Source organism: Sinohyriopsis cumingii, chromosome 4, assembly GCF_028554795.1.
Source record: "Sinohyriopsis cumingii isolate HCF-2022 chromosome 4, ASM2855479v2, whole genome shotgun sequence".
Lineage (NCBI taxonomy): Eukaryota > Metazoa > Mollusca > Bivalvia > Unionida > Unionidae > Sinohyriopsis > Sinohyriopsis cumingii.
Window position 1 is genome coordinate 102,401,050 of NC_142964.1, and position 23,587 is coordinate 102,424,636.

At 33.7% G+C, this 23,587-nt stretch overlaps 1 protein-coding gene across 2 annotated transcripts in view; it reads left to right on the forward strand.

Moving 5' to 3' along the window:
* The window catches only part of LOC149801796 (uncharacterized protein KIAA0825-like), a 136,291-nt gene extending 125,889 nt beyond the window's left edge, over positions 1-10,402 (forward strand). For both annotated transcript variants that reach the window (XM_089956141.1, XM_089956142.1), the window contains one exon: positions 1,266-10,402. In XM_089956141.1, the coding sequence (XP_089812267.1) occupies positions 1,266-1,460 (195 nt within the window). In that variant the 3' untranslated portion in view covers positions 1,461-10,402. The remainder of the gene's footprint in view (positions 1-1,265) is intronic.
* Positions 10,403-23,587: the final 13,185 nt, after the last annotated feature.

Consider the following 23,587-nt stretch of genomic DNA (forward strand, 5'->3'; position numbering starts at 1 on the left):
ATGGCCAGTGTTGATACTTTGAATATATTTTTTTCAAATTCATGGTCAAATGCAAAATGCTGTGAAAGTTATGTGGGGTACATCAGAGTTTTAGTTTGTGCAGATTACCTTTGAAATCACCACACAGAGTCATTGAATCATTTAATGCTATATGTAGTCATTAGAGAAGTATGAAGTAATGTGATTTAAGATGAGAAATAAAACAAAGAACCTAAATTAATTTTGTTGTACTTAGCATATGAAAGGTTTATCACTAATTAATTTGACAAAATAGTCATTGAATAATTGATCATGTAAAGTCGCAAAGAATTATGAAATATTGTAATTTAAGATGAGAACTAAAACAGAGAACCAATTTTTTTTTTAAGAATAGTAAATAATTTGCAAATTTGTTATAATAACTCATTGTTTAGTTTTACAGTGTGTCATTGTTTCCATAATGAGGTATTTTGTACAGCTTGAAATTATTCATGATAGTAGACGAACAAGATACCAGTGTCTTCTGTGTATTTCTAGTCAAGGTACAGAAAAAAAATCTACAGAATGATTAGATATGAAATTAGTTCTTTAACATAATTGATCAAAGAACAGGAATATAGAGGTTTGTAATCAATGGTTTTATCTTAAATAAGGATGGTGACAAGGGAAACAACTCTAACTTTACTGATGTATGAATTTGTGAAAACTTGTATGTCAATTTTATATATGTTAAGAATATTTCATCAATTTATTAACTTCAATTAACTCTTTAAAATATAATATTCATAAATATTAAAATAAATTAGTTGAATATTAAGATAGGACAATGAAGATAATAGTTTTCATGTATCATCAATGCTGCAAACATGGCCCCTTCCCCTCAACTACTAACCAAAATTTAAGTCTGCCTCATTTTCACGCCTCATTGCCTTGGCTGTAATAGATGTTTATATACCCCATCACTGATGCATTATTGAGGGGAGGTAAGTAATTATTTCATTTTATACTTTTAAATTTACAGAAATGGTATTTTTGTACATTTTCATTCCTTAGGTTTGAAAAACATATTTTCACATTGTTTGCTTAACAGTAATATGGTTTGAGCTGTTTCCTATTGTAATCTGAGTTTCTGAAAAATTTCAACAAATATTAGTATCCAGTTATGGACGTATTTACATTTTAATACTTGAACTAAATTTATCACTTTTTGCAATTCACAAGAGTTCCATTTGTGTCCACCTGTCTGTTCTCTGAATTTTTCAACACTAAATGTATTTGATTTACAGGAAACAATCCAAAACCTGAAGTGGGACTGGATGAAGTTACTTAAAAGTGACCTGGGGCTAAGTGAGTTTGGATTCCGTTCACTGTTGTACAACCGCCATGAAATGCTAGACAGCACATACCTGGAGGACTCTGAGAAAAAGCATGTCCGCATTCTGAAGGCTGTGTTTGAAAATGAGCCCCATGAACTCAGCTAGAGAAAAGCATCAGTCCACATACTGAGAGTATTTATTTTGACTGGGATATCTGCACTTTACAAATTCATAAGATAACATGATTTAAGTATTGCTTATAATCCATATTTAGAATACTTTGACTTCACTTTTGGGGGAATTTTTTAGGTTGCTACAAATTATCAATATAAAGACTTGATGAACAGTTATCCTTCTATAGGCCTGCTACTTTGGGAATTTAGGAGGAATATTCACCGTCAATTTGGGGAAAAAAACCCAGAGGAATTTTCTTAAATTTAGGATAAGTGGGCTATGGCTGAACATTTGTTTAAGATTTTAAGGAATTTATCATGTACCACAGGTACGTGTCTTAGATGGAAACCTGATATACTTGAACATAATATTAATTCACAGTTTAAATAAAAAATTCTAAAGAAAAATGCATTAAAAGATGAATAATTCAGATTGTTATAAATTAAAGGGATTTTCTGCAATGCGATTGACTGTAAACAGTCATGTGATACTGATCTGGAATTTTTACACATTCATAAATTCTGGGACTACTTGCAGTTTTTGTACTGTTTGCAATTTAATTAACATTGCAGAAACATCATTGTGAAAAGATTCTTTCATCTTTTAAATTTTGTATTCAGCAAATTATAAATTATACCATTTTTATACTTTGTCAAATATTCTTTGATTGAAATGCATAGTTTACAATTTGGCGTTCATCTGCTACTTAGTCATGCAAAATGGCCAATTATTGATTTTTCACTGCAATTTTCTGTGGAAATTTTTGAACAATTAGAAGGCAAGGAGTTAAAAGAAATAATAGCAGCGATTGAAGCAGATGAAGATGGATTTGATGATAATGCATTGGATGTTACAAGTACTGAAAATGAAACAGAACAACAGAGATTGATAAATTCCCTCACACAGCACCCATGACCTCAGTCACGCTAGCATACACAACAACAACAGTAATTGCATAGGAACTGGGCCAGTCAATTTTAAGGCTGCTGAGGGATATAAACCAAGATTCAAGGAATTATCTGAGGAGGACTTAAAAGCTATTGAAATAAATTAATACTCGGAGGCTACTAAACGAAACACAAAATGGGGTATTGGCATTTTCAGTGGTAATTTTTTTATTTTTTTTATTTTTAATTTTGTTTGCTTATTTAAAAATACATGTGTGGGTATTGGTGGCATGGTGTGAATATGACCACTTGCACAAAAATAAAAACGTATTTATGCAACCATTATTCAAAGACTGAATAAAGTTTTAAAATGGTAAAACTACCATCTCCACCAATGTGACTTAACACCATTGAAATATGTATGTAATAATCCATAAAGGTGATTGTTTTGATAATTTAAATTATTTTGGATGTATAGTCATTAATTCCTTCCAGCAACATGTAACCAAGCAAAACATATGGCTGGTTTTGCGAGGAACTCTACATTTAATGACTGCACATTTAATTTCACATTAGATAACTGAAAGGCTCGTGTTAAGTATTAATGCTGATGAAAAAGATATAAAATGTTATTCCTGTATAGGACATACTAAAATTAAAAAAGAATGTTATCATTTTATATATGAAAATGTGCTGACACCACGAGTAGCCATTGCCTAAGATGTAAAGTATGAAGTTGCCAAGTAAATGTAACTGTGACAGTTACATTTCATTTGACATTAGATCACTGAACGGGTCTTCACAAGTATTAACACTGTTGAGAATGATATAAAATGTTATTCCAGTATACAGTTTATTTAATTGTTACCTTTGTGTTAGTAAGGGATAGCATCATCTTGTTCATATTTCCATGTTGTTCATTGATAAAATCAATTATGATTTAAGGTTTGATTGGAAATTTAATCTAGCACACTAGATCATTCCGTATCAGCTGTTATCATGTAAGGTCATGGTCATCTGACGTAGCAGATGTGACAGACTAAAATTGAACAAGAATGTTGTAAATAAACTAAATGTGTTGAAACCACCGGTAGCCATTGCCAAAGATGTAAAGTATGAAGTTTCTGAATAAACGTAACTGTGACAGTAGTCAATATGTTCGTGTGATTCTGTACAGGTTATATATCATAGGACGATGTGAAGCGGCAAATGAAAGAAAGTACGCACTACTTAAATTGGAATGCATTGTTGATGGAATAAATTGATTTGACAAAAGAAAGAATGAAATCAGAATTATAAGGATTAATTGATCATAGTTGGGTATTTATCAATATGTAAATTTTACCTAATCACTCAAAATGTTAACATAAAGTCCTTCTGACTTTATTTACTTTGTGAGTGATTAAGTGAAATTTACATATCAAAAATACCCAACTATGATAATTTAATCCTATAATAATTTAAATTGCAATTATATCAGTTGAAGCATTTTTTTACGAGTTCTTTTTTGTTTTCTTCAAGTTAGTCATTGTTGTTTCCCGAGAAAGGCATTGTTAAAGGTAAAGACGTGATGTGAATTGATGCATAAAATGCCATATAGTGCTTATATCATCAGGCACAAAAGTGAGAATGTCTCGTAAATTATTTTAAGAATTTATTTACAATATTACAGAAATTTTGTTTTTAGCGTAAATACTCAGTTTAAATTTTCATTCTTATAGTCCCCAACCCCATTTTTGGATGGGGGAGTGAATGCACAATGACTGTACTAAATGTATTAACAGAGAAAAAGGATTATTAGAGAACTAATTTTACAAAATGAATTTGCTTTAAATTAGCAAAGTTGCCCCATTTAGCTATTTGTAGCAAGCATTGTGAGCATTGACAGAGCAACTATTGAAGTACAGTTTTCTTAAATATGTTCATTCTATAGCAGCTACCTTCATTTAAGGATCACCTGTGTTTAACACCCATATTACCTAGATCCTATTTATACATAAATAAAGACATACTATAGGTACCTGTTTATAAATTAAGACCAACATAATGTGCTGGCAGATCAGGGTCTTTGTTGTTTGTTCTACTGATTACTCCTTACAAATTGCATAGACCTAGATCTGCAGCACATTATGCAGCATCAGATCTGGATCTGTGTAGTTTTTAGTTGGACTCAACTTATACATGTGTATATATGGGATTTACCTGACTGAATATAACAACCAATTGCTCATACATACAACTTTTAGATGATACCCTGAGGGGTCATTATCCATGTTTGTAACTACAATTGTATATTTCTCAGCAGATTAGCAATGCTTTATACCTTGTGGAATGTACTCTTTATACCTTGTGGAATATTGTTCAGTACTCTTTACACCTTGTGAAATATTGTTCAGTACACTTTATGTCTTGTGAAGTACTGTTCAGTACTCTTTATACCTTGTGGAATATTGTTCAGTACTCTGTATATATACCTTGTGAAATAGTGTTCAGTACTCTGTATACCTTGTGAAATATTGTTCAGTAGTCTTTATACCTTGTGAAATATTGTTCAGTACTTGTTATACCATGTGAAATGTATTTCAGTGCTCTTTATGTCTTGTGAAATATTTTCTAGTGCTTGTTATACCTTGTGAAATATTGTTCAGTACTCTTTATACCTTGTGAAATATTGTTCATTACCCATTATGCCTTGTTATACCATGTGAAATGTATTTCAGTGCTCCTTATGTCTTGTGAAATATTTTCCAGTGCTTTTTATACCTTGTGAAATATTGTTCAGTACTCTTTATACCTTGTGAAATATTGTTCATTACCCAGTATGCCTCATGAAATATTGTTCAGTATTTTGTATACATTGTGAAATATTGTTCAGTACACTGTATACCTTGTGAAATATTGTTCAGTAATTTTTATGCCTAATGAAAAGTTGTTCAATATATTGAGCAATTTGCAAAAAGAACTCGTCAAGTACAAATTATGTTGAATTTTGACTACTAATTATATACTACAGGTGTGAAAGTAATGCACTACTTTTGTTATAAAAAAGTTTGTTATTTACTTAATTCTCAGAATCCTATTGTGGAAGTTACTTTAAATTTTTAGATATTTCAAGTAAAGATTTTCCTGTTTAAATGTTCACATATCAGATATATAGTTCAAGTTAATGATTAGTAGTAACTATTTTTTATGTTGAATTTTTGTTTACATTGAAGTTTGAGTCCCAGTAGAGTTATTCTTTAGTTTTGCTACTTAACGTGACTATAGTATAGTCTTTTTGGTTTTTATTTATTTTTCTTGTGATTTTGCTTTTAGTCTTTGTTCATTCAATGAGATTCTCTAATACTTGTTTAATGTTTTCTTTAATTTTGTGACGCTTTGCTACATGTGTCATGAATATCATTTATTCCCAATTTATTTTAGTGGTTGATGTGTTTTGCGATATACATTTTTATAAGTTGTGTTAATTATACAACATTGTTTTTTCCGTCCTCACTTATGACACTTTATTACATTTTCTCAGTCTTTTTTGTTGATGAACAAGTACATATAAAGTAATAATTATTTAATTTTTTTCATGTATTACATGTTTAATGTTACAAGGGCAATTGCTCATGAAAGTGAATATTTTTCCATGGTATTCAGACTTCTGTTTCATTCCAGAGGTATCTAGTGTAACTTAATAGCACCATCTGGAGGGTCACTCTTATATTTAAAAGCACCAGCTGGTGGAGCACTTGTATAGCTAATAACACCACCTGAAGGACCACTCTTTTACTTTATGGTACCATTTGGAGGGCCACTCTTATACTTAATAGCACCACCTGGTGGAGCACTCTTAATGTTAATATCACCACCTGGATGGCCACTCTTATACTTAATATCACCAGCTGGTGGAGCACTCTTATACTTAATAGCACCACCTGACGGAGCACTCTTATATGGAGAAATATGTCTCTTTTTTAACTATATCAGCTTCATTTTGTATTATTGACTGCCTATTACAAATATATTATTTATTATCTCTTCACAATATTTTAAAAGTTAGAATGCCTTGTTACAAGATAATGTTTTACTCCTGTTGAATGATTCACTGCAACATTTACATGCAGAGTGTATTCACAGATACTTTTCTAAGTTTAAAATTAAAGCTGTTATTGTTGCAAAGACAAAGCTCATAATCCAAATGTATATACATGTATGCATTTGTTTTACTCCAACCAGAGAATTGATGGAGCTAGAACAGACTGGGAACAGAATGGTTGAAATAGTGCCAAAACTCTGAGACTTTTCAGTACACTTTCATGTTGATAGTTAGATAGTGCAGAATACTCTGGCTGTGTAACCTTTAAGTATGACATTGATTTAATTTGGGGCAAAGTCCACCCCAGAGTTGCAATTGTTGTGCATGCATTATGAGTACTTCATGCACATGAATTATTTTATTTAGAACAAGTTTTGTAGAAAGCATGCATATCACTTGACCCTTGTTTCAGGTGGATTATGCCCTTATAAATATTCTGATGGAATACAGAACCTCCATAACATTAGGGATCAATTATATTGTCATCAAACAGCCATAACAATGTGGTTTGATTATACTATGGTTATAAAACCGCCATAGCATTGTGGTTGCATCAAACATCCATCACAATATAGTTGAATTATACTATTGTCACCAAACATCCATAACAATGTGGCTGAAATTATACTATTGTCATCAAAATGCCCAAATAACAATGTAGCTGAATTATACTATTATCACCGAACATCCATAACAATGTGTTTGAATTATACTATTGTCATCAAACCTCCATAGCAATGCAGTTGAATTATACTATGTTTATAAAACCTCCATAGTATTGTAGTTGAATTATACTATTGTCATCAAACCTCCATAGTATTGTAGTTGAATTATACTATTGTCATCAAACCTCCATAGTATTGTAGTTGAATTATACTATTGTCATCAAACCTCCATAGTATTGTAGTTGAATTATACTATTGTCATCAAACCTCCATAGTATTGTAGTTGAATTATACTATTGTCATCAAACCTCCATAGCAATGCAGTTGAATTATACTATGTTTATAAAACCTCCATAGTATTGCGGTTGAATTATACTATTGTCATCAAACCTCCATAGTATTGTGGTTGAATTATACTATTGTCATCAAACGTCCATCACAATGTGGTTGAATTATACTACGTTTATAAAACCTCCATAGTTTTGCGGTTGAATTATACTGTTGTCATCACTTGATAAATTACTGATACATATTTAATGTAGAATAATTTGAGTGATAATCATTCACAGATTTCCCCAAAAGATTATAGTATTGTATTATACAGCAAAAAGAAGGTATTACTTTTATGGCACAAACTAGTCTTATTCAGCTGGACTCTTGTTTGGCTTCATGAGATCTTAACCGATCAAGGGCCTGATACAAAACTCAAAATGTTCTTTTTTTAAACACCAGAATGAGGCTTTCAAAAATATTGGAAAAGCAGTTTCATTGACTGACGAGATGAGGTGATGTGGTGTGGTGTTACATTATAATCCTTTTAAGTTTTTAGTATTGATTTGGTTTTATAATTGCCAAAAATTATATCTAAAATAAAAATAAAACTGAAATTAGGAGAGCCTTCTTTGTAGTTTGACTTCTACCAAGTTTTACTCAGGCTGTTATTGGCAGCAGAGCTGATTTAAACCTTTTACCAAGCACTTGTATGGAAAGCTCAATTAAACCTTTTACCAAGCACTTGTATGGAAAGCTCAATTAAACCTTTTACCAAGCACTTGTATGGAAAGCTCAATTAAACCTTTTACCAAGCACTGGTATGGAAAGCTCAATTAAACATTTTACCAAGCACTTGTATGGAAAGCTCAATTAAACCTTTTACCAAGCACTTGTATGGAAAGCGCAATTAAACATTTTACCAAGCACTTGTATGGAAAGCCCAATTAAACATTTTACCAAGCACTTGTATGGAAAGCTCAATTAAAAAACATTTTACCAAGCACTTGTATGGAAAGCTCAATTAAACATTTTACCAAGCACTTGTATGGAAAGCTCAATTAAACATTTTACCAAGCACTTGTATGGAAAGCTCAGTTAAACATTTTACCAAGCACTTGTATGGAAAGCTCAATTAAACATTTTACCAAGCCCTTGTGTGGTAAAGCTCAATTAAACATTTTATCAAGCCCTTGTGTGGTAAGGCTCAAGTAAACATTTTACCAAGTACTTGTTGGTAGAGCTGAATTAAATATTTTACCAAGCCTTTGTGTGGTCAAGCCCAGTTAAACATTTTACCAAGCCCTTGTTGGCATTAAGCTCAATTACACCTTTTACCAAGCCCTTGTATGGTAAGCTCATTCAAACACTTAACCAAACCTTTGCATGTTAAAAACAGCTCAGAGCCATGTGAGTTTCTTGAAAGAGACTTGGCAGGAGCAAGATCAATTTCATGATTTTGTATAAAAGTTTAGAAGTTGTACATATTTGAAGGATGCATTATAATTTGGCTTATGGGTGACACAAAGCCAGTTTCTCTAAAAATCTCTAGACTTCTTCCCCAAATTGACATTCAATATTTCTCTTATTGCTTATTTGGTTGGTAATAATGAATTTCATACAGAATATTCAGCAAACATTATGGATTAACATATATTCATAAAATCTTGAACTTTTTTAAAACATAGTCTTGCTGTGTTATTTTGCAGTTATTTCTTTAAACTAGGGGAAATTGTGTTCTCAGTTTTCAAAAATTAAATGGTTACCATGTGTTAAATTTTAAGACAAAAAAGTTATTTTGCTTCCATTGTACATTTCTCTGATGACAAAAATATTGATATTTTTGGACATATCATAGACAGAATGTAAAATTTCAATTTAAGGACAAATTTAGCAAAAATTTAATGAAACTGGGGACTGAAGATGAACCCTGGTTTTCATTTTTTTATGTTGTCCATGCATTTTGGTTGTAATGACTGCTAGTATGGTATTGTCCATGCCGTTTGCTGTAATGATTCTTTGTCAGGTATTATCCATACAGCTTGTAGTGTTTGTATGGTGTTATCCATGCAGTTTGCAATGTTTGTATGGTGTTATCCATGCAGTTTGCGATATTGTTTCTCAGAAATTGTCCTTGCAGTTTGCTGTAATGATTGTCTGTTGTTATCTGTGCATTTTTCTGTAATGATTATTTTATCTGCTCTTATTCATGCAGTTTGCTGTAATTGTGTCTGGTGTTATTCATACAGCTTGCTGTAATGATTGTCTGGTGTTATCCATGCAGTTTTCTGTATTGATTCTCTAGTGTTATCCTAGCAGTTTGCTGTAATGGTTGTCTTTTATTGTCCAAGCAGTTTGCCGTAGTGATTGGTGTAATCCATACTGTTTGCTGTAATGATTGTCAGGTTTTTATCCATACAGTTTGCTATAATGATTGTTATGTTTTATCCATGCAAATAATTATTTGTGTGGTGTCATCCATGCAGTTTGCTGTACTGATTGTTTGTCTGGCATTCTCTATGCAGTTTTCTGGTACTGTAATGAATACACTCTGTATTGTGTTGGAATTTTAGTTTAGGATTCTGGTGACCTACTTTTCAAGCACTACTCAGAATTAATGTAATAGCTCCCATATACTGAAATCAGTTCTGTTTAGTTAAATTTTTCTTGACTAATATTATTACATTCTTTGAATCTATTAACCATTACAGTCTCATGCTTTGTTTCTAATTCTTGTCTGGAAATTTAAATATTTAAAATGATCTTGAAATATTACTATGCTATTCATAGGATTTCATTAGAATACCTTTATTTACGTACCTTTTCTCTCGGTCTCTATCTGTCTGTCTGTCTGTCTCTCTTTTTATCTATCTATCTATCTATATATATATATATATATATATATATATATATATATATATATATATATATATATATATATATGCCACCAGTATTTCTTACTAACTTGTTATTGTGAAGAATCGTCATACATGTGATCTACTTTCCAATTAAATCTTTATACATAGACTTGCTGATGAGAATATTTTGTACTTCCCTTATTTGCTATTTGCTTATGAGTCTCTTGATTGTGTTAAGTCTTGATATCTTTTCCCAATTTCTGTTGTTTTCGTACATTCGAGACCTTGCACCTGTGGAGAAAACAAGATGTTAGAGCAAACAAACCATTAGCTTTTCTTCAAATATGTTAGCTGATCATAATAACTTTTGCTACCTTGCAAATCCAGCCCTCCCAGATTAAAACATTTTAACTAAAGAGCTAAAGTTAACTGCCCTCCTAGGTGGCAGTTAGATAGAATGTTCTCCCCTTGATACCTGGATTGGCGCTGAATACATACAGGCAGTTTGGAAGTTTTCTACCATTAAAAAAAAAGGATTGACGAGTTTCATCTTCAAAGTGAAGTATAACTCCTATAAATTTCCAGCTTTTCTGTTCATTCTACAGTAAAACCTGTTATGAGAGACCGCCCCTTCTGCCAACCAAAAGCGGTCTCTCAAGACAGGTGGTCTCTCATAAGAGGTGTGTGAAAATGGACTGGTTTTCAGGGTCAATAGTTAGCATTGTTGAAAAATAAATAATACCCATACTCACTGTACATGCATCATATCCTTTATTCATGAATCTTGTTAAATATTGCATGCATTCCTCTCAAAATATCTTTATATAATAAAGATATACATCTATCAAACAACGAGAATAAAATTTATATTTCAACATCACATTAATATGTACAAAAAATGAACAGTTAGATATGATGTATATATCTTATTTTATACACTTATTCACTTGTTTTTTTAAAAGAAATTCATTATACTTCTTTGTTGACATGTTTTACTCAGCTATTTGGTCTGAACATGTATCTCAATTATTGCCTTTTCCGGAATCAACTTTCCACTTACTGGTATGTTTTTCCTCCTTGCAACACAAAACCACTCCCATACTCGCTTGTTCAGATCTCCGTAAACTGTCCGTCGTGCCATGGCATATTTCCTCTGTGCTTGTGCACCTTTCTGCCATTCGTTTCTAATGGACTTCTTGTCTTTGATTACATTTTGAACTTGCGTTTTACCGACGCTTAAGCTGACTGCTATTTTGCGAGTGGTCTCGCCTTTATCATTTCTTTCAATGACATTAATCCTTTCTTCCAGTGTTAAAATGTTTCTTTTTTTTCAGCGGAGATTCTGCCGTTGTTATTAGTGTTGACGTTATAAAGACTATCGGTTTTGATCAGGTTTTGGGGAATTGTGGAATAAATATATATTATGTACCAATGAATGAAACCAAAAGACATAATTAACTCATCAAGAAACAATACATTTATTCTGAGACGAAGTTTAAATCAACAGCGTTATAGCTCGATAAACAAATGTTCCGACCATCTGCACCCACGTAAACAGATTGTGGCTTGGTGAAACACTAACAAAAGAAATAAAAAATAATTTTTAAAAAATCCGGAAATGATTCTCACTTACTAGTATTAAAGACAATGAGCTCATTCACCCTCTAGGCATTATGGATTAACTGGAAAGAAAAAGACGTACTCAAACCAACACTGAAGCCCTTTCAAACGATTTCTCACTTGGACGTAAGGACTACCGGCGTTTTGTGAGTTTTCATAAAGATAAAGAAAAAATACAAACCTCTAAATTGACTGCGTATATCCATCATTACTCCCTTTGATGTTACTCTTACTGGCTATTCACATGACTTCGGCACTACAATGGCGGTTAGTGACATGTACTTTAGTCTGGTTTACTGCAGTTTACAAATGACACCGTACGCTGGAGTTGTAAATTTCACAAAACTGGTACTGTGTAGCAAGACAAATTATTTTTAAATACTTTATTAGAGCAATCTTTGCAGTTTATGCAGTCTTTGTTACAAAGGATTAAATGATGGTTAGAGGTGTTTATTCCGATATATGGTTGTTCAACTATAGTGTTATTTAATGTGTACTTTGTTTGCATACTACATTTATCCCGAGCTCTAGTGTTTACAAAGGATTAAGTTAAGGTCAGTGGTGTCAATCTGTTTTGATTTTTTGGCGATGCGGTCGTTCATAGCAGTGTCAAAATGCATATTTTGCCAAGAAATCGCGGTCGCTGGTCGCGTTCAGCAGGTGGTCGTCCATAACAGAGCGTTTATATAGTAAAATCGATCCGTGCATTACGATTGTGGTCGGAAATGACAGGTGGTCGCTCATAGCAGAGGTTGCTCATGACAGGTTTTACTGTATCAGCAACAACAAAATATCTGACTTTTCAGTGATCACTATGATGTCTTAATGCACTTAAGCACTTATGGTACATATGTTCACCAGTTGCAATGGTGTCCCCTTGCATAGCTATAGCTGTATTAATAAGTGCAGGTCTGGTAAATGATATATAAAACTCTTTTAATATTGCTGTATAATATCAGCCACACCCAGATACATACAGGTAAATTTCTTTTGTCTTAGCATCCACTTCATAGTTGTATATGTGATACTTTACTGATTTTACCTGTATAGTCATTGAACCTTTCTAACGTTAAACATTGCCTCACAATGGATATAATAGCATCTACTTTGTAAGTTTGTAAGTATCAATAATGACTCTTCACTGCTTTTTTATGAGCAGGTTTTGTGTGTAGTATAGAAAACTCATTTATATTACTGATATAGCTTCTGCCATATGTCAGCTACACACAGGTAAGTTTTCTGTAAATCTAGTCTCCACTTTATAAGTATCAGTTGATGCCTCAATGAATTTTTATGTGCAGCTATGGTTTGTCCTATAATAAAACTCGTTTATATTACTGCATAGCTTCCATCATTGTTGGATATGTACAGGTAAGTTTTCTGTAATGTTTACTCATAGTGTCTACATCATAGTTACTATGAAGATTTTACCTGTAGAGGCAGTCGAAAATTAGCATTCCTACAGGGAACTTGTTACTAGAATTGATTATTTAGTATCCACTTCATAAGTATTAATAGTGATGCTCAGATTCTCTACCAGTAAAGGCGTTGTACACTCTTTTACAGGTGTTTGATTTGTCTTAATGTGTAACTCTGCATGGACACTCGTAAGTTCATAAAGCAGGACATGTGCAACATTTTACACCTGTATATCATGTCTGCTCTATCTCGTCTTAGTAATTTAGATCCTGGGCAAGACGAGAAATACATCTGCGCTACATATGTAGTTTTCTCTGTCATTCTTGGAATGTATATCAGACTGGACTTGCAAATTATGTACAGCAGTCAGTGGACAACAATAATATGGGTACTAAATGGGAAGGCACAGTAGCATACATTGTGGGATGAAGACATCAGGTTACACACAAAGGTTCAGAACTTTATAATTTTTAATGTGGAGCAAGATAGAGAACAACAACAGCCTAAATAAGCGTCTTGCATATTAGAATTACGGACCAGCTACATTGATCAGTATCCCTTACCCCAGAACTGGACAATCAAGCCAGCAAAGATGGCAATGTTACTTCACAACTGGACTCAGCCCTGTTACCCTGATCACAAAGGGTCATGATCGCAATCGATCATACATTATCAGCCACTAGAAAAACAGACTTGTCCAGTTCCACAACTCACATAGTATCACTAGACACTTCGTATGTACGATGCCCATCTTAATGCCTCAGTACCCCCAAGAACCCACTAAATGAACCCAGTTATAGAGCACTTTAACCTGTCTAGTGCTGCTAGGCAATTCCTGCTGACAGTGTCCAGTCTAGGCAGGCACTCTCATAGATGAATCTAATCTGCATACCACGTCCAGACTCTTCCAGTATACAACTTGGTGCCTAAGTTTCCAAGAGATGTCTCTTCACTCATCCTCAAGCCTTTGGCACCCAGAAAGAGCCTCTACTTAGCAACAGCTTGGAAGTAACGGGATCAAACTCGAGCAATGCCTTCCTTGACATTCTCCTCCAACACATTCACAAGCAACTCAATAGACATCAGCTTCCACTAACTTAATCCATAACTGATGAAAACTGGTCATAAGTTACTTTGTTGTTATTAGTATCTTTTCTTTGATACGTGAAGACTCGGCCTTTCAGGCTTGGACTGAAGAAGTTTCAACCCTCTCCCATCAGAGGTCTGTCCTCCTCATTTATGTACAACACTTGCCTGGTCTACAGCTCTGACATCAAATGATCATTGACTTAGGAAGGACCTACTTTCAATTGCTTCCACAATCTTTCAGTTAATGCAAGTCGAAGCAATGATTGCAGTGACATCCTTTGTGCACAAGCCACTGGAAAGCAGTCCTACTGAATTTACAGTTGTCGAAAACCACAGTTCCACGAAGTAAAGGAGAAAAGAAGCAAAAGGAGAGTGGTCATTTTCACCAGCGTTTCTCTCCACAACACCCTCTCTATCTCAAATAACATGATTTTCACCCACCCCTTATCACAGATCCCGGTTAGAACAAGGCCCCAATCTTAACTGCTGTATGGGGAAGATTTGCCAAGATGACATGGACCCGAGACATGGTTTCTGGGGATTCGGAATCATGTTCAGCACACCTCCTTTTTCCACAATTCCTTCAGCTTCAAACGCAGCACTCTTTACATGATTCTCAGCAAAGAACAAATCTTTTACGATCATAGTTTCACGATTGAATGCAGCAACGGATTTTAAATGCCATCCATTGGTGGCTAGATAACCTGCATGGAATGAAGTTCTCATTCTGTTCAACAACTCCACTGTGGTGACTTGTCTTAAACGGCAATGCGCAACCAAGTCCTCAGACCTTTGAATTCTTGTTTGATGTTTTCTAAAACAAATGCAAGTACAAGTTCGGCAAATCCTAGGATGGCTAATATATTGGCGGCGGCTAACGTGGGTATGTGAGAAAGCCTGCCAGTAGCTTCTCGTGGATCGGTGGTTCTTCCCGGGGTTTTTCAGGGCTCTTTCTCCACCAGTTATACTGGCCGCCATGTATAGCCTATCTTGTGCTGAAAAATGGCGTTAAACTCTAAGACAACAACAATAACATTGTATTGGCGGACTCACTGACCCACGATAACCAACTACATATAATACACATGGAAAGGCCTCCATCCCTTGCCATTCACTCGATAGGTGCCCAATGAGATCGACCTATGATGGACCTATTGACGACAAGGTGGAGTGCCAAATTCACAACTTTTGTCTCACCAGTCCTATATATAAAGGCCTGGATGATCGATGCTCATTCTTTAGATTGGAACGGCAAAGGTATACACTTCTTCTCAAGCTCATCGGGTTCCTGTGGTGATAGTGGAAGAAGAAAATTCTGAGTGTCTATTTGTTCTAATTAATCCACTTGAACGTGAAATGTTGGATAAAACTCATGAATCACAGAAACACCAGTAAATCGAAATATTCTCTCGTCTGATGGAAGTAACCACGGCAAAAGGTGTTTCACCCCAGCCTTGAGTTCCTGAACCAGCACTTCAGGATCTTATTAAAATATGCATTCAGGAACAGTTCTCTGAAACATTAGTGGAACAATCCCTCAAGTGAGATGGCATCTCCACCTTAAAGACATTAAAGAGCCATGAAAGATATTTTCATAGTGGTACACATAAGAACACTTTATACTACTGCATGCATCCATACCTCAATAGCTAACTTCCTATGGCTCTCTGACGAGAACACCAATCACGATTTAAATCTACCATTTCACGATTACTGGTACACTGCATTATCGTGGAAGAGAGAATATCGGAAAAACCAAGGACGTGTCGGATGTTTTATCCATTTGGACTGCACATGTCCAATGACTTTATCTTTGCCCAAGTGGAATTTATCAATGGTAATAACACGGTTCATCTCTCAAATAAGCACTGCCTCCTTACTGCTTTGGTGAACAACATGCAGAATCTGCAAATGCATGTCCTGTTGGTGGACCCGTCTACATATAGTTCCGACAACATAGGTTTATATCACTCATGACAGCTCGTTTTTATTGCCAAGAACTAGTTACCGTTCATGGGTACTCTGGACACTTCACGTCAAGGCCATTTATGGGACCCAATGTGAGCTCTAAAGTGGTACTTAAGGAAGACCAAGCCGTTACGTCGAGGGAGATCAGGCCTCTTCCGTCCCTCACAGATGGAAAGGACAGTATATCAGCGCAAACACTTTCGTCCTGGTTAAGGTGGGTCATTCACTCCACGTATAAAAAATAACCCCACATCAATTAATTTTATTTCGAATCTTAACTCAAAAAGGTAGGAAAGTCGCCACAAGCATTGCATATGAGTGAAACTTCTCTCTCTCTCTTATTATCCATGCCGTGGGATGGACATCTGAGTGCACTTCTCTAGTTTTTATCTATTTTCATCCTGTCTTTCATCATAAAAATAGCAACTCGATATGATGAGACCTATAATCGTGGCATAAAAGGTTCCCATGTTATTCGATAGTTTCATTAGGACATGGCTTCATAACTAACGCTGGTTTTGCGGGAAGGAACCAGTTACCCTTTCAAATTTGCTCCCGGACATATGGGTAACAGGCTGATTCGGACCAGGCTTATTCGGTCCAAATTACGGGTTGATTCGGACCAGATTTCTGGCTGATTCGGACAAATGAAAAATTATTAGACCAGTCAGACATATTATTTTACCTATTAAAATACTTTACCATTTTTGAAAAGAAATTGTAAATTTATTGCAGAACAAATGTCATAGACAATGCTGGACTAAATCTAATATGCAAAGATATATATCATGCCACAAGATATACTTTGTTCTTGTTTTTTATATTACAAAGTCTGTTTTCAGGAAACACGCATTAGTTTTCAAATAATACTACCATTAATATTTAGAAAAGGTGTATTAATTAGATATAAAATGTTTCCAGTTGCAGTATTTACATATGAAAAGCAACAATTATACCTCTATAATTTGTGTAACAATGACATAATTGAGGGTATTACTTAACAAAATGAAAAATTACTACGCCCATCACACTACGCACATAATAAACACCTTTTGGACGTTTATTTTTTTAAATAAGAAAAATGTAAACATTTATGCTTTTTCATCAATACATAGAACACAAAAGCAACACAACAGCTAAATTGGATTAGTAATGCTAAACATAAAGTTGTTTTTTTTTTTTTTTTTTTAAATTGTCAGCATAAACCTGAGACAGCTTATGGGGGAAATGAGAATTTAGGTCACATTCCGGTTAGGATCAGGTTACAGAATTCTCTCTTGGCCGGTGCGTTTTGGCGTTCCTCTAATCTTAACTCCAGTCTGAACTCTAAATATTACATTATAAATTTAAATAGAAAAAAAAATCGGCGAATATTTAATATCGACAGCATGGCGAGATCTCAAAAAAAAAACAACAATTTAAATCTAACTTAGATTTCTGACAAAGATATGGAGCTACTGGGCAGATAGGGAAAATTACCTGGTCTAGTAACTCTTTCTCCATGAGCTTTGGAGTTAAAAAGCAGAAAAGGAAAAATTACATTGACCATGAATATATAGCATTCTTTTTAACTGCTAAGCCATTGATATCATCAGCGAAGCTCAGGTTGGTTGTTGTTCTGCCTCCAACACTGACATACCCTCATGGTCTTTCAGGGCATAGGACATGATGTTTACCAGGTAGACGTCGAAGAGAGTGTGTGACTGGAGGCTATAGTGACTGTAAAATTACTACTGCCGGTGATTGTAATGTATATACGGGTACTGAGCCATATTTTATCAAAAAATGTAATAGTTTTATAGACCTACTTCGGAAATTTAATTATGCGAAGATGTGTATGCTCGAGCCACTAAAGAAGCAAGGGAGATGAATCGTTTTGGAGAAAAACGTCTGGAACTAGCTTGGTATTCATATTTTTCAAAATTATTTAAATAATTCATGATACTCTAAATAAAACAATATCTAACGACGAGGTCCGCCTAGCAATGAGCAAACTGAAACTGAAATATGGCAAACCTTGGTGAGTAGATGCTTTATCCAGCATTTTTTGAAATATGTACGGTCGATACTGGATATTATCCAGAATGTTAGTCAACAGTTATCATTATACCAATTCTATTGAAAGGTGAAGCAAATGAACCCTCCAAATAACAATTAGTTAATAACGTTTTGCATCGATTTTAAATAATACGATAAATGAATGGGTGGTCTAAAATTAATTACTTGGCGAAGGAAAAGCCGGTTTTCTTTACGGGTTATTCTACACAAAACAATATGTTTACATTGTATACAATAATCGGTAAATACTTAAGCAAACCCAGTGGTAGATTTAGTACAGTACTTATAGAATATAGAAGTCTTTGATAGGGTGGATAGGAATTTGCTGTACCAAAAGCTATTTAGTGAAAATATTGGTGGAAAAATGTTAAAAATTATTAAGGCAACTTATAATGATGTAAAAGCATGTATTAAGTCCAGCAGTGGGTTTAATTGCCCTGTGGGCGTACACCAAGGTTGTGTTTTATCGCCTTTACTCTTTATATTTTAGAACATTGTGAAATATTTCTAACAGAATCAAGCAGGGGAGTTTTGGTAAAAAATTAACGCTACATTTACTTGTATGCAAACGATTTAACTGTTTTTTTTTGCTGACACTGCTGTCTGTCGCATAACTTGTCTGGGGGTTCCTCTGACCCTTGTACCCCATTTATATTTATCCAAATATCAAAAATGGAATGGCAAGCCTCAGAGGAAACTCGGACTATTGCATAATGTGCTAAGTATCTTGCATCAGCAATGCTTAAAGTAGAAAAAAGGTGAATATGGAGAATAAAAAGTGTATTTCGCAGAGGTGGCTATTTCAGAAGTTATAAAAAGTGGTACTAACCTAACAGATGTAAAAATGTAATCATATCACATGTATCTAGTATGCTCTTTCTTTCTTTTTTTAAATTATAGTATATGTGCCTGGAAACTCAATCATTGCAAGATGTGAAGGCTTAGCATATTTTGAAGCAAACCCTTTCAAAATTTGGCAAAACACATGTAACTAGATTACTTATTCTGTTTGACTTGAAGATAGCCGGCATTCGTAACTCTGGGTCTGAGGTTTGTGGTTTTACTGATGCCAACGATATTGGTGAAAGTTCCTTTGTCATTTAATAAATACATTCCTGATATATCAAAGTCTGTTCTAAATGCATTTATATACAATGAATTAGGAAGAAACATTATGCAGAATTTAAGATATAAATGTATTTTGAAATGTTGTCTTAGAATTCTAAGATACAAGAAAACAGATATCCTAAACAATGTTGCAATTAACAACTAAGATGGCAAGAAAATTGTAATTGATGAGCTAACAGTGTTATAAAGCTTCTATTTATGAAAATAGATTTTGCAAGGTTTGGTCTAGTCAGGAGGTTAATGATGAAAATACATTTCTTAAAATATTTCGTTACGGATCTGAAGATGTTTTACAAAAATAACTTCTTACTGTGATTGAATCAACGCAAAGACTGTATTTCTATAGGTCATTGGGAATATAATTCACTTGTCAAAGATATCTAGGATTGCTAGAAGAATTTTGTTAAATACGCTTCGAGCGGGTAACTTGCAAACAAGAACTGATACAGGAAAATAAGAACATTTTATTATAAAAATAGTGTTAGACTTGTAATGTTAATATTAAAAATTAATTTAATGCTATTATTCCTTGTCTACTATATGGTGAATTAGGAAAAAACAATAGTTACTTTCTTTGTTATATAAATATCAAAACATTATAAATATATAGGACTTTGATACAAAATAATTTTATACAAAATTTGGTGACTAATTTAGCATTGTTTACTATAAAACAGAAACTAAAGGTTTGATAAACTGCTTCATCATTAACTCGCGCTACACATATTTTAGATATCTTAATGTCAATATCGCTGCGTAATCTTTAACTCGTGTTACACATATTTTAGATTACTTAATGTCAATATCGCTGTGTAATCTTCAACTTGTGTTACATATTTTAGATATCTTAATGTCAATATCGCTGTGTAATCTTCAACTTGTGTTACATATATTTTAGATATCTTAATGTCAATATCTCTGTGTAATCTTCAACTCGTATTAGATATATTTTTGATATCTTAATGTCAATATCACTGTGTAATCTTCAACTCGTGTTGGTGCCCCGATTGGCCGAGTGGTCTAAAGCGCTCACCGTTACGGATCACTGCCATCTCACCTCTGTCTGCGTGAGTTCGAGTCTCAGGCTCGGCTAACGTGGGTACGTGAGAAAGCTTGCCAGTAGCTTCTCGTGGGTCGATGGTTCTTCCCGGGGTTTTCCAGGGTTCTTCCTCCACCAATTATACTGGCCACCGTGTATAGCCTATCTTGTGCTGAAAAATGGCGTTAAACCCTACAAACAACAACATCAAGTCGTGTTACATCTATTTTATATATCTTATAGTTAATATCACTGTGTAATCTTCAGCTCCTGTTACATATATTTGAGATATCTTAATGTCAATATCACTGTTTAATCATCGACTCGTGTTAAATTTTTTTTAGATATCTTATAGTTAATATCACTGTTGGCTCCTTGCAGGTTTATGATTTTATTTTAATTTACTATATATATATATATATATATATATATATATATATATATATATATATATATATACACACACACACACACACACACAATTGTGATAAATTGCAGGTATAACATTCCAATATATATGATATCGATGTTCTTCTGTTACATTCTAGAACACCTTTCTTTCGCATGCTTTAGGGATGTGTATCATTGACCACTGGCTAATATTACAAATAAACACCATTACTATAAATATCGTTATTATTTTATTGTTTATTGAAATGTAATACAGGATCAAATATTGAACTCGTTACTAACATTGTTATGGATGAAATCATATACTCGTTACAATATAAAATGGAAGTAAAACGACAAGGTAGTAATTATGAAGGGAATGTAGTTTATATAAACTTATAAATAACAAAGCTTTTGGCATCACGTCAGAAAGAAGATGCCAAAAATAGAGTAGATGTGCAATTATGCAAAAACAGAAGAAACATGCAAAATTACCCACCCACCCCCAAGTCTTCATTTTCAGCACACAAAATTATTCTATGAAGATTGTGACGGCATAAATATGATAAAAATGAAATTAATGCTAAAATAAACCAATTTACACTGGAAATGCTATACCTTATCTATCAAAATTATTAATGATTGATGTATAACTTTATTATAATCATTTAAGAGCAAACTATGGTGATAAAATGAAATTGTTGTATACTGACAGATTCATTATTACTGGAAATATTTACAGATGATTAAACATAAGAAAGACATACATCCTTATGAAGTTCCTTCCATAGGGAGAAAAATATGTAATGCATCTAATAAATTGAAAGATGAGGCAAACATTAAAATTATTACTCAATTTTAAAGAATTAAAAGCAAACAAAATGAAGTAAATTATATTTGAAAATACTACTACTACTACTATTATTATTATTATTATTATTATTATTATTATTATTATTATTATAAAGAGCAAAAGGTGTAACCTATCGTGTATCAAAATCAAATTTAACACGTGAGTTATACAAAAATGTTTTATTTGATGGGAATTAAATAACAAGTCAAGTTCACACCGTAAAATCCCCCCAAACATAAATTGGTTGTTATGAAATAAAACACAAAATATTTAAAAGTCTAAGCGCATAAGATGGTAAAATGCAAAATATTGATGGCATAATGCATTTTCTTTTATTCATTATAAATCTTTTTAAAAAAATGTATTTGGCAATATTTAAACCATTTTGCATTTAAAATACACCTGTAAGTCATTTTATATTTATTTAAAACATTTTAGATCAAATAAAACTGAGATTTTAATAAAATAAAAAAAATATGTAAATCAGTATAGAAAACTAATAAAACAAGTCGCCCAAAGTTGTAAGCCCCGGCCCCCCCCCCCCCCCCCCGGTTGTTTCTAAATTGACATTCTACCAATTCTACCATATGTGTGTGTGTGCCTAAATGCATATATATATATATATATATATATATATATATATATATATATATATATATATATATATATATATATATATATATATATAGATATAGATATATATGAACACTTCCATTATTTCAATAAGCAAAGGATTTTGATAAATCCTGCACAATTAAGCTCTGTTCATCCTAATTTGCAATGGCAGATCTGAGAGAATAACACCTGACAAGTCATGTACAAATTTTATTCCGTCAAAATAATTTGATATTAGAATCCTGCCAATTTAATGTTTTCCATTTGCAAAGAATAGCCTTGATTGAGTCTCTTCATTGAGGCAGAATCAGTCCTAGGCTTTACTGGCGATGTCAGGATATCGCATTGAGCGGGCATTTATTGGTCTAAAAGATTAAGTGCCATGAAAACTAATCAAGTCAACTAAAACATTACCAGCGGTTGGAAATGCAAGTAAAGTATCAAAGATAATTTGTCATTTCTAAATAAAGCACATGTTATTAAAGGTTTGAACGTATTAGCGGAGTGAAAAGCTCGTCCTTTTGTGCAAACTCACGACGATGCTGACAGTCCCTGTGGTATTCCATTCTGTTTGTAAGCGTCACGTGCACATAGAACGGATGAAAACCGCACGGCCAAGCTGTTTCCGGTATTAAATTTTACATAGAAACAACGGAAATAAAGATGCATTCGTTTGGTGTTTAGAGCTTATAGACCTCTAAAATATTTGCTAAAGCTTCGTTCAATATATCCATTTGATCCCTTTTACTGTCGTTTATCCAACATTTTGAACATGGACTAATGTGCCGTCTGAAACGTCATACATTTAATGCCAAGAGATAATCCAACCAAATCCCGGTACGGGTGTGTTTTGGATTTGTATTGTAGCTGTAACAATTTTTCCATCATATCGCTACGATGTCTACGGTGTGGCAGTTCATAGTAATGTCTAGCACTGGGACATCATGACGGAGACATGTGGCATCATGTCCCACCCAGTCACATTATCCTGACACCAGGCCGACCAGCCCTAACACTAACCTTTTTAAGCTGAGCGCCTAGCGAGGCAGCTGTTTATACCATTTTTAGAAGTCTTGGGTATGATTCGGCCGCGACCTTCCGCATCCGGGGTTGACGCTCTTACCAATAGGCCACCGGAGCGGTCTAATAAAATAATAAAAAAAACGTTGAGGGGT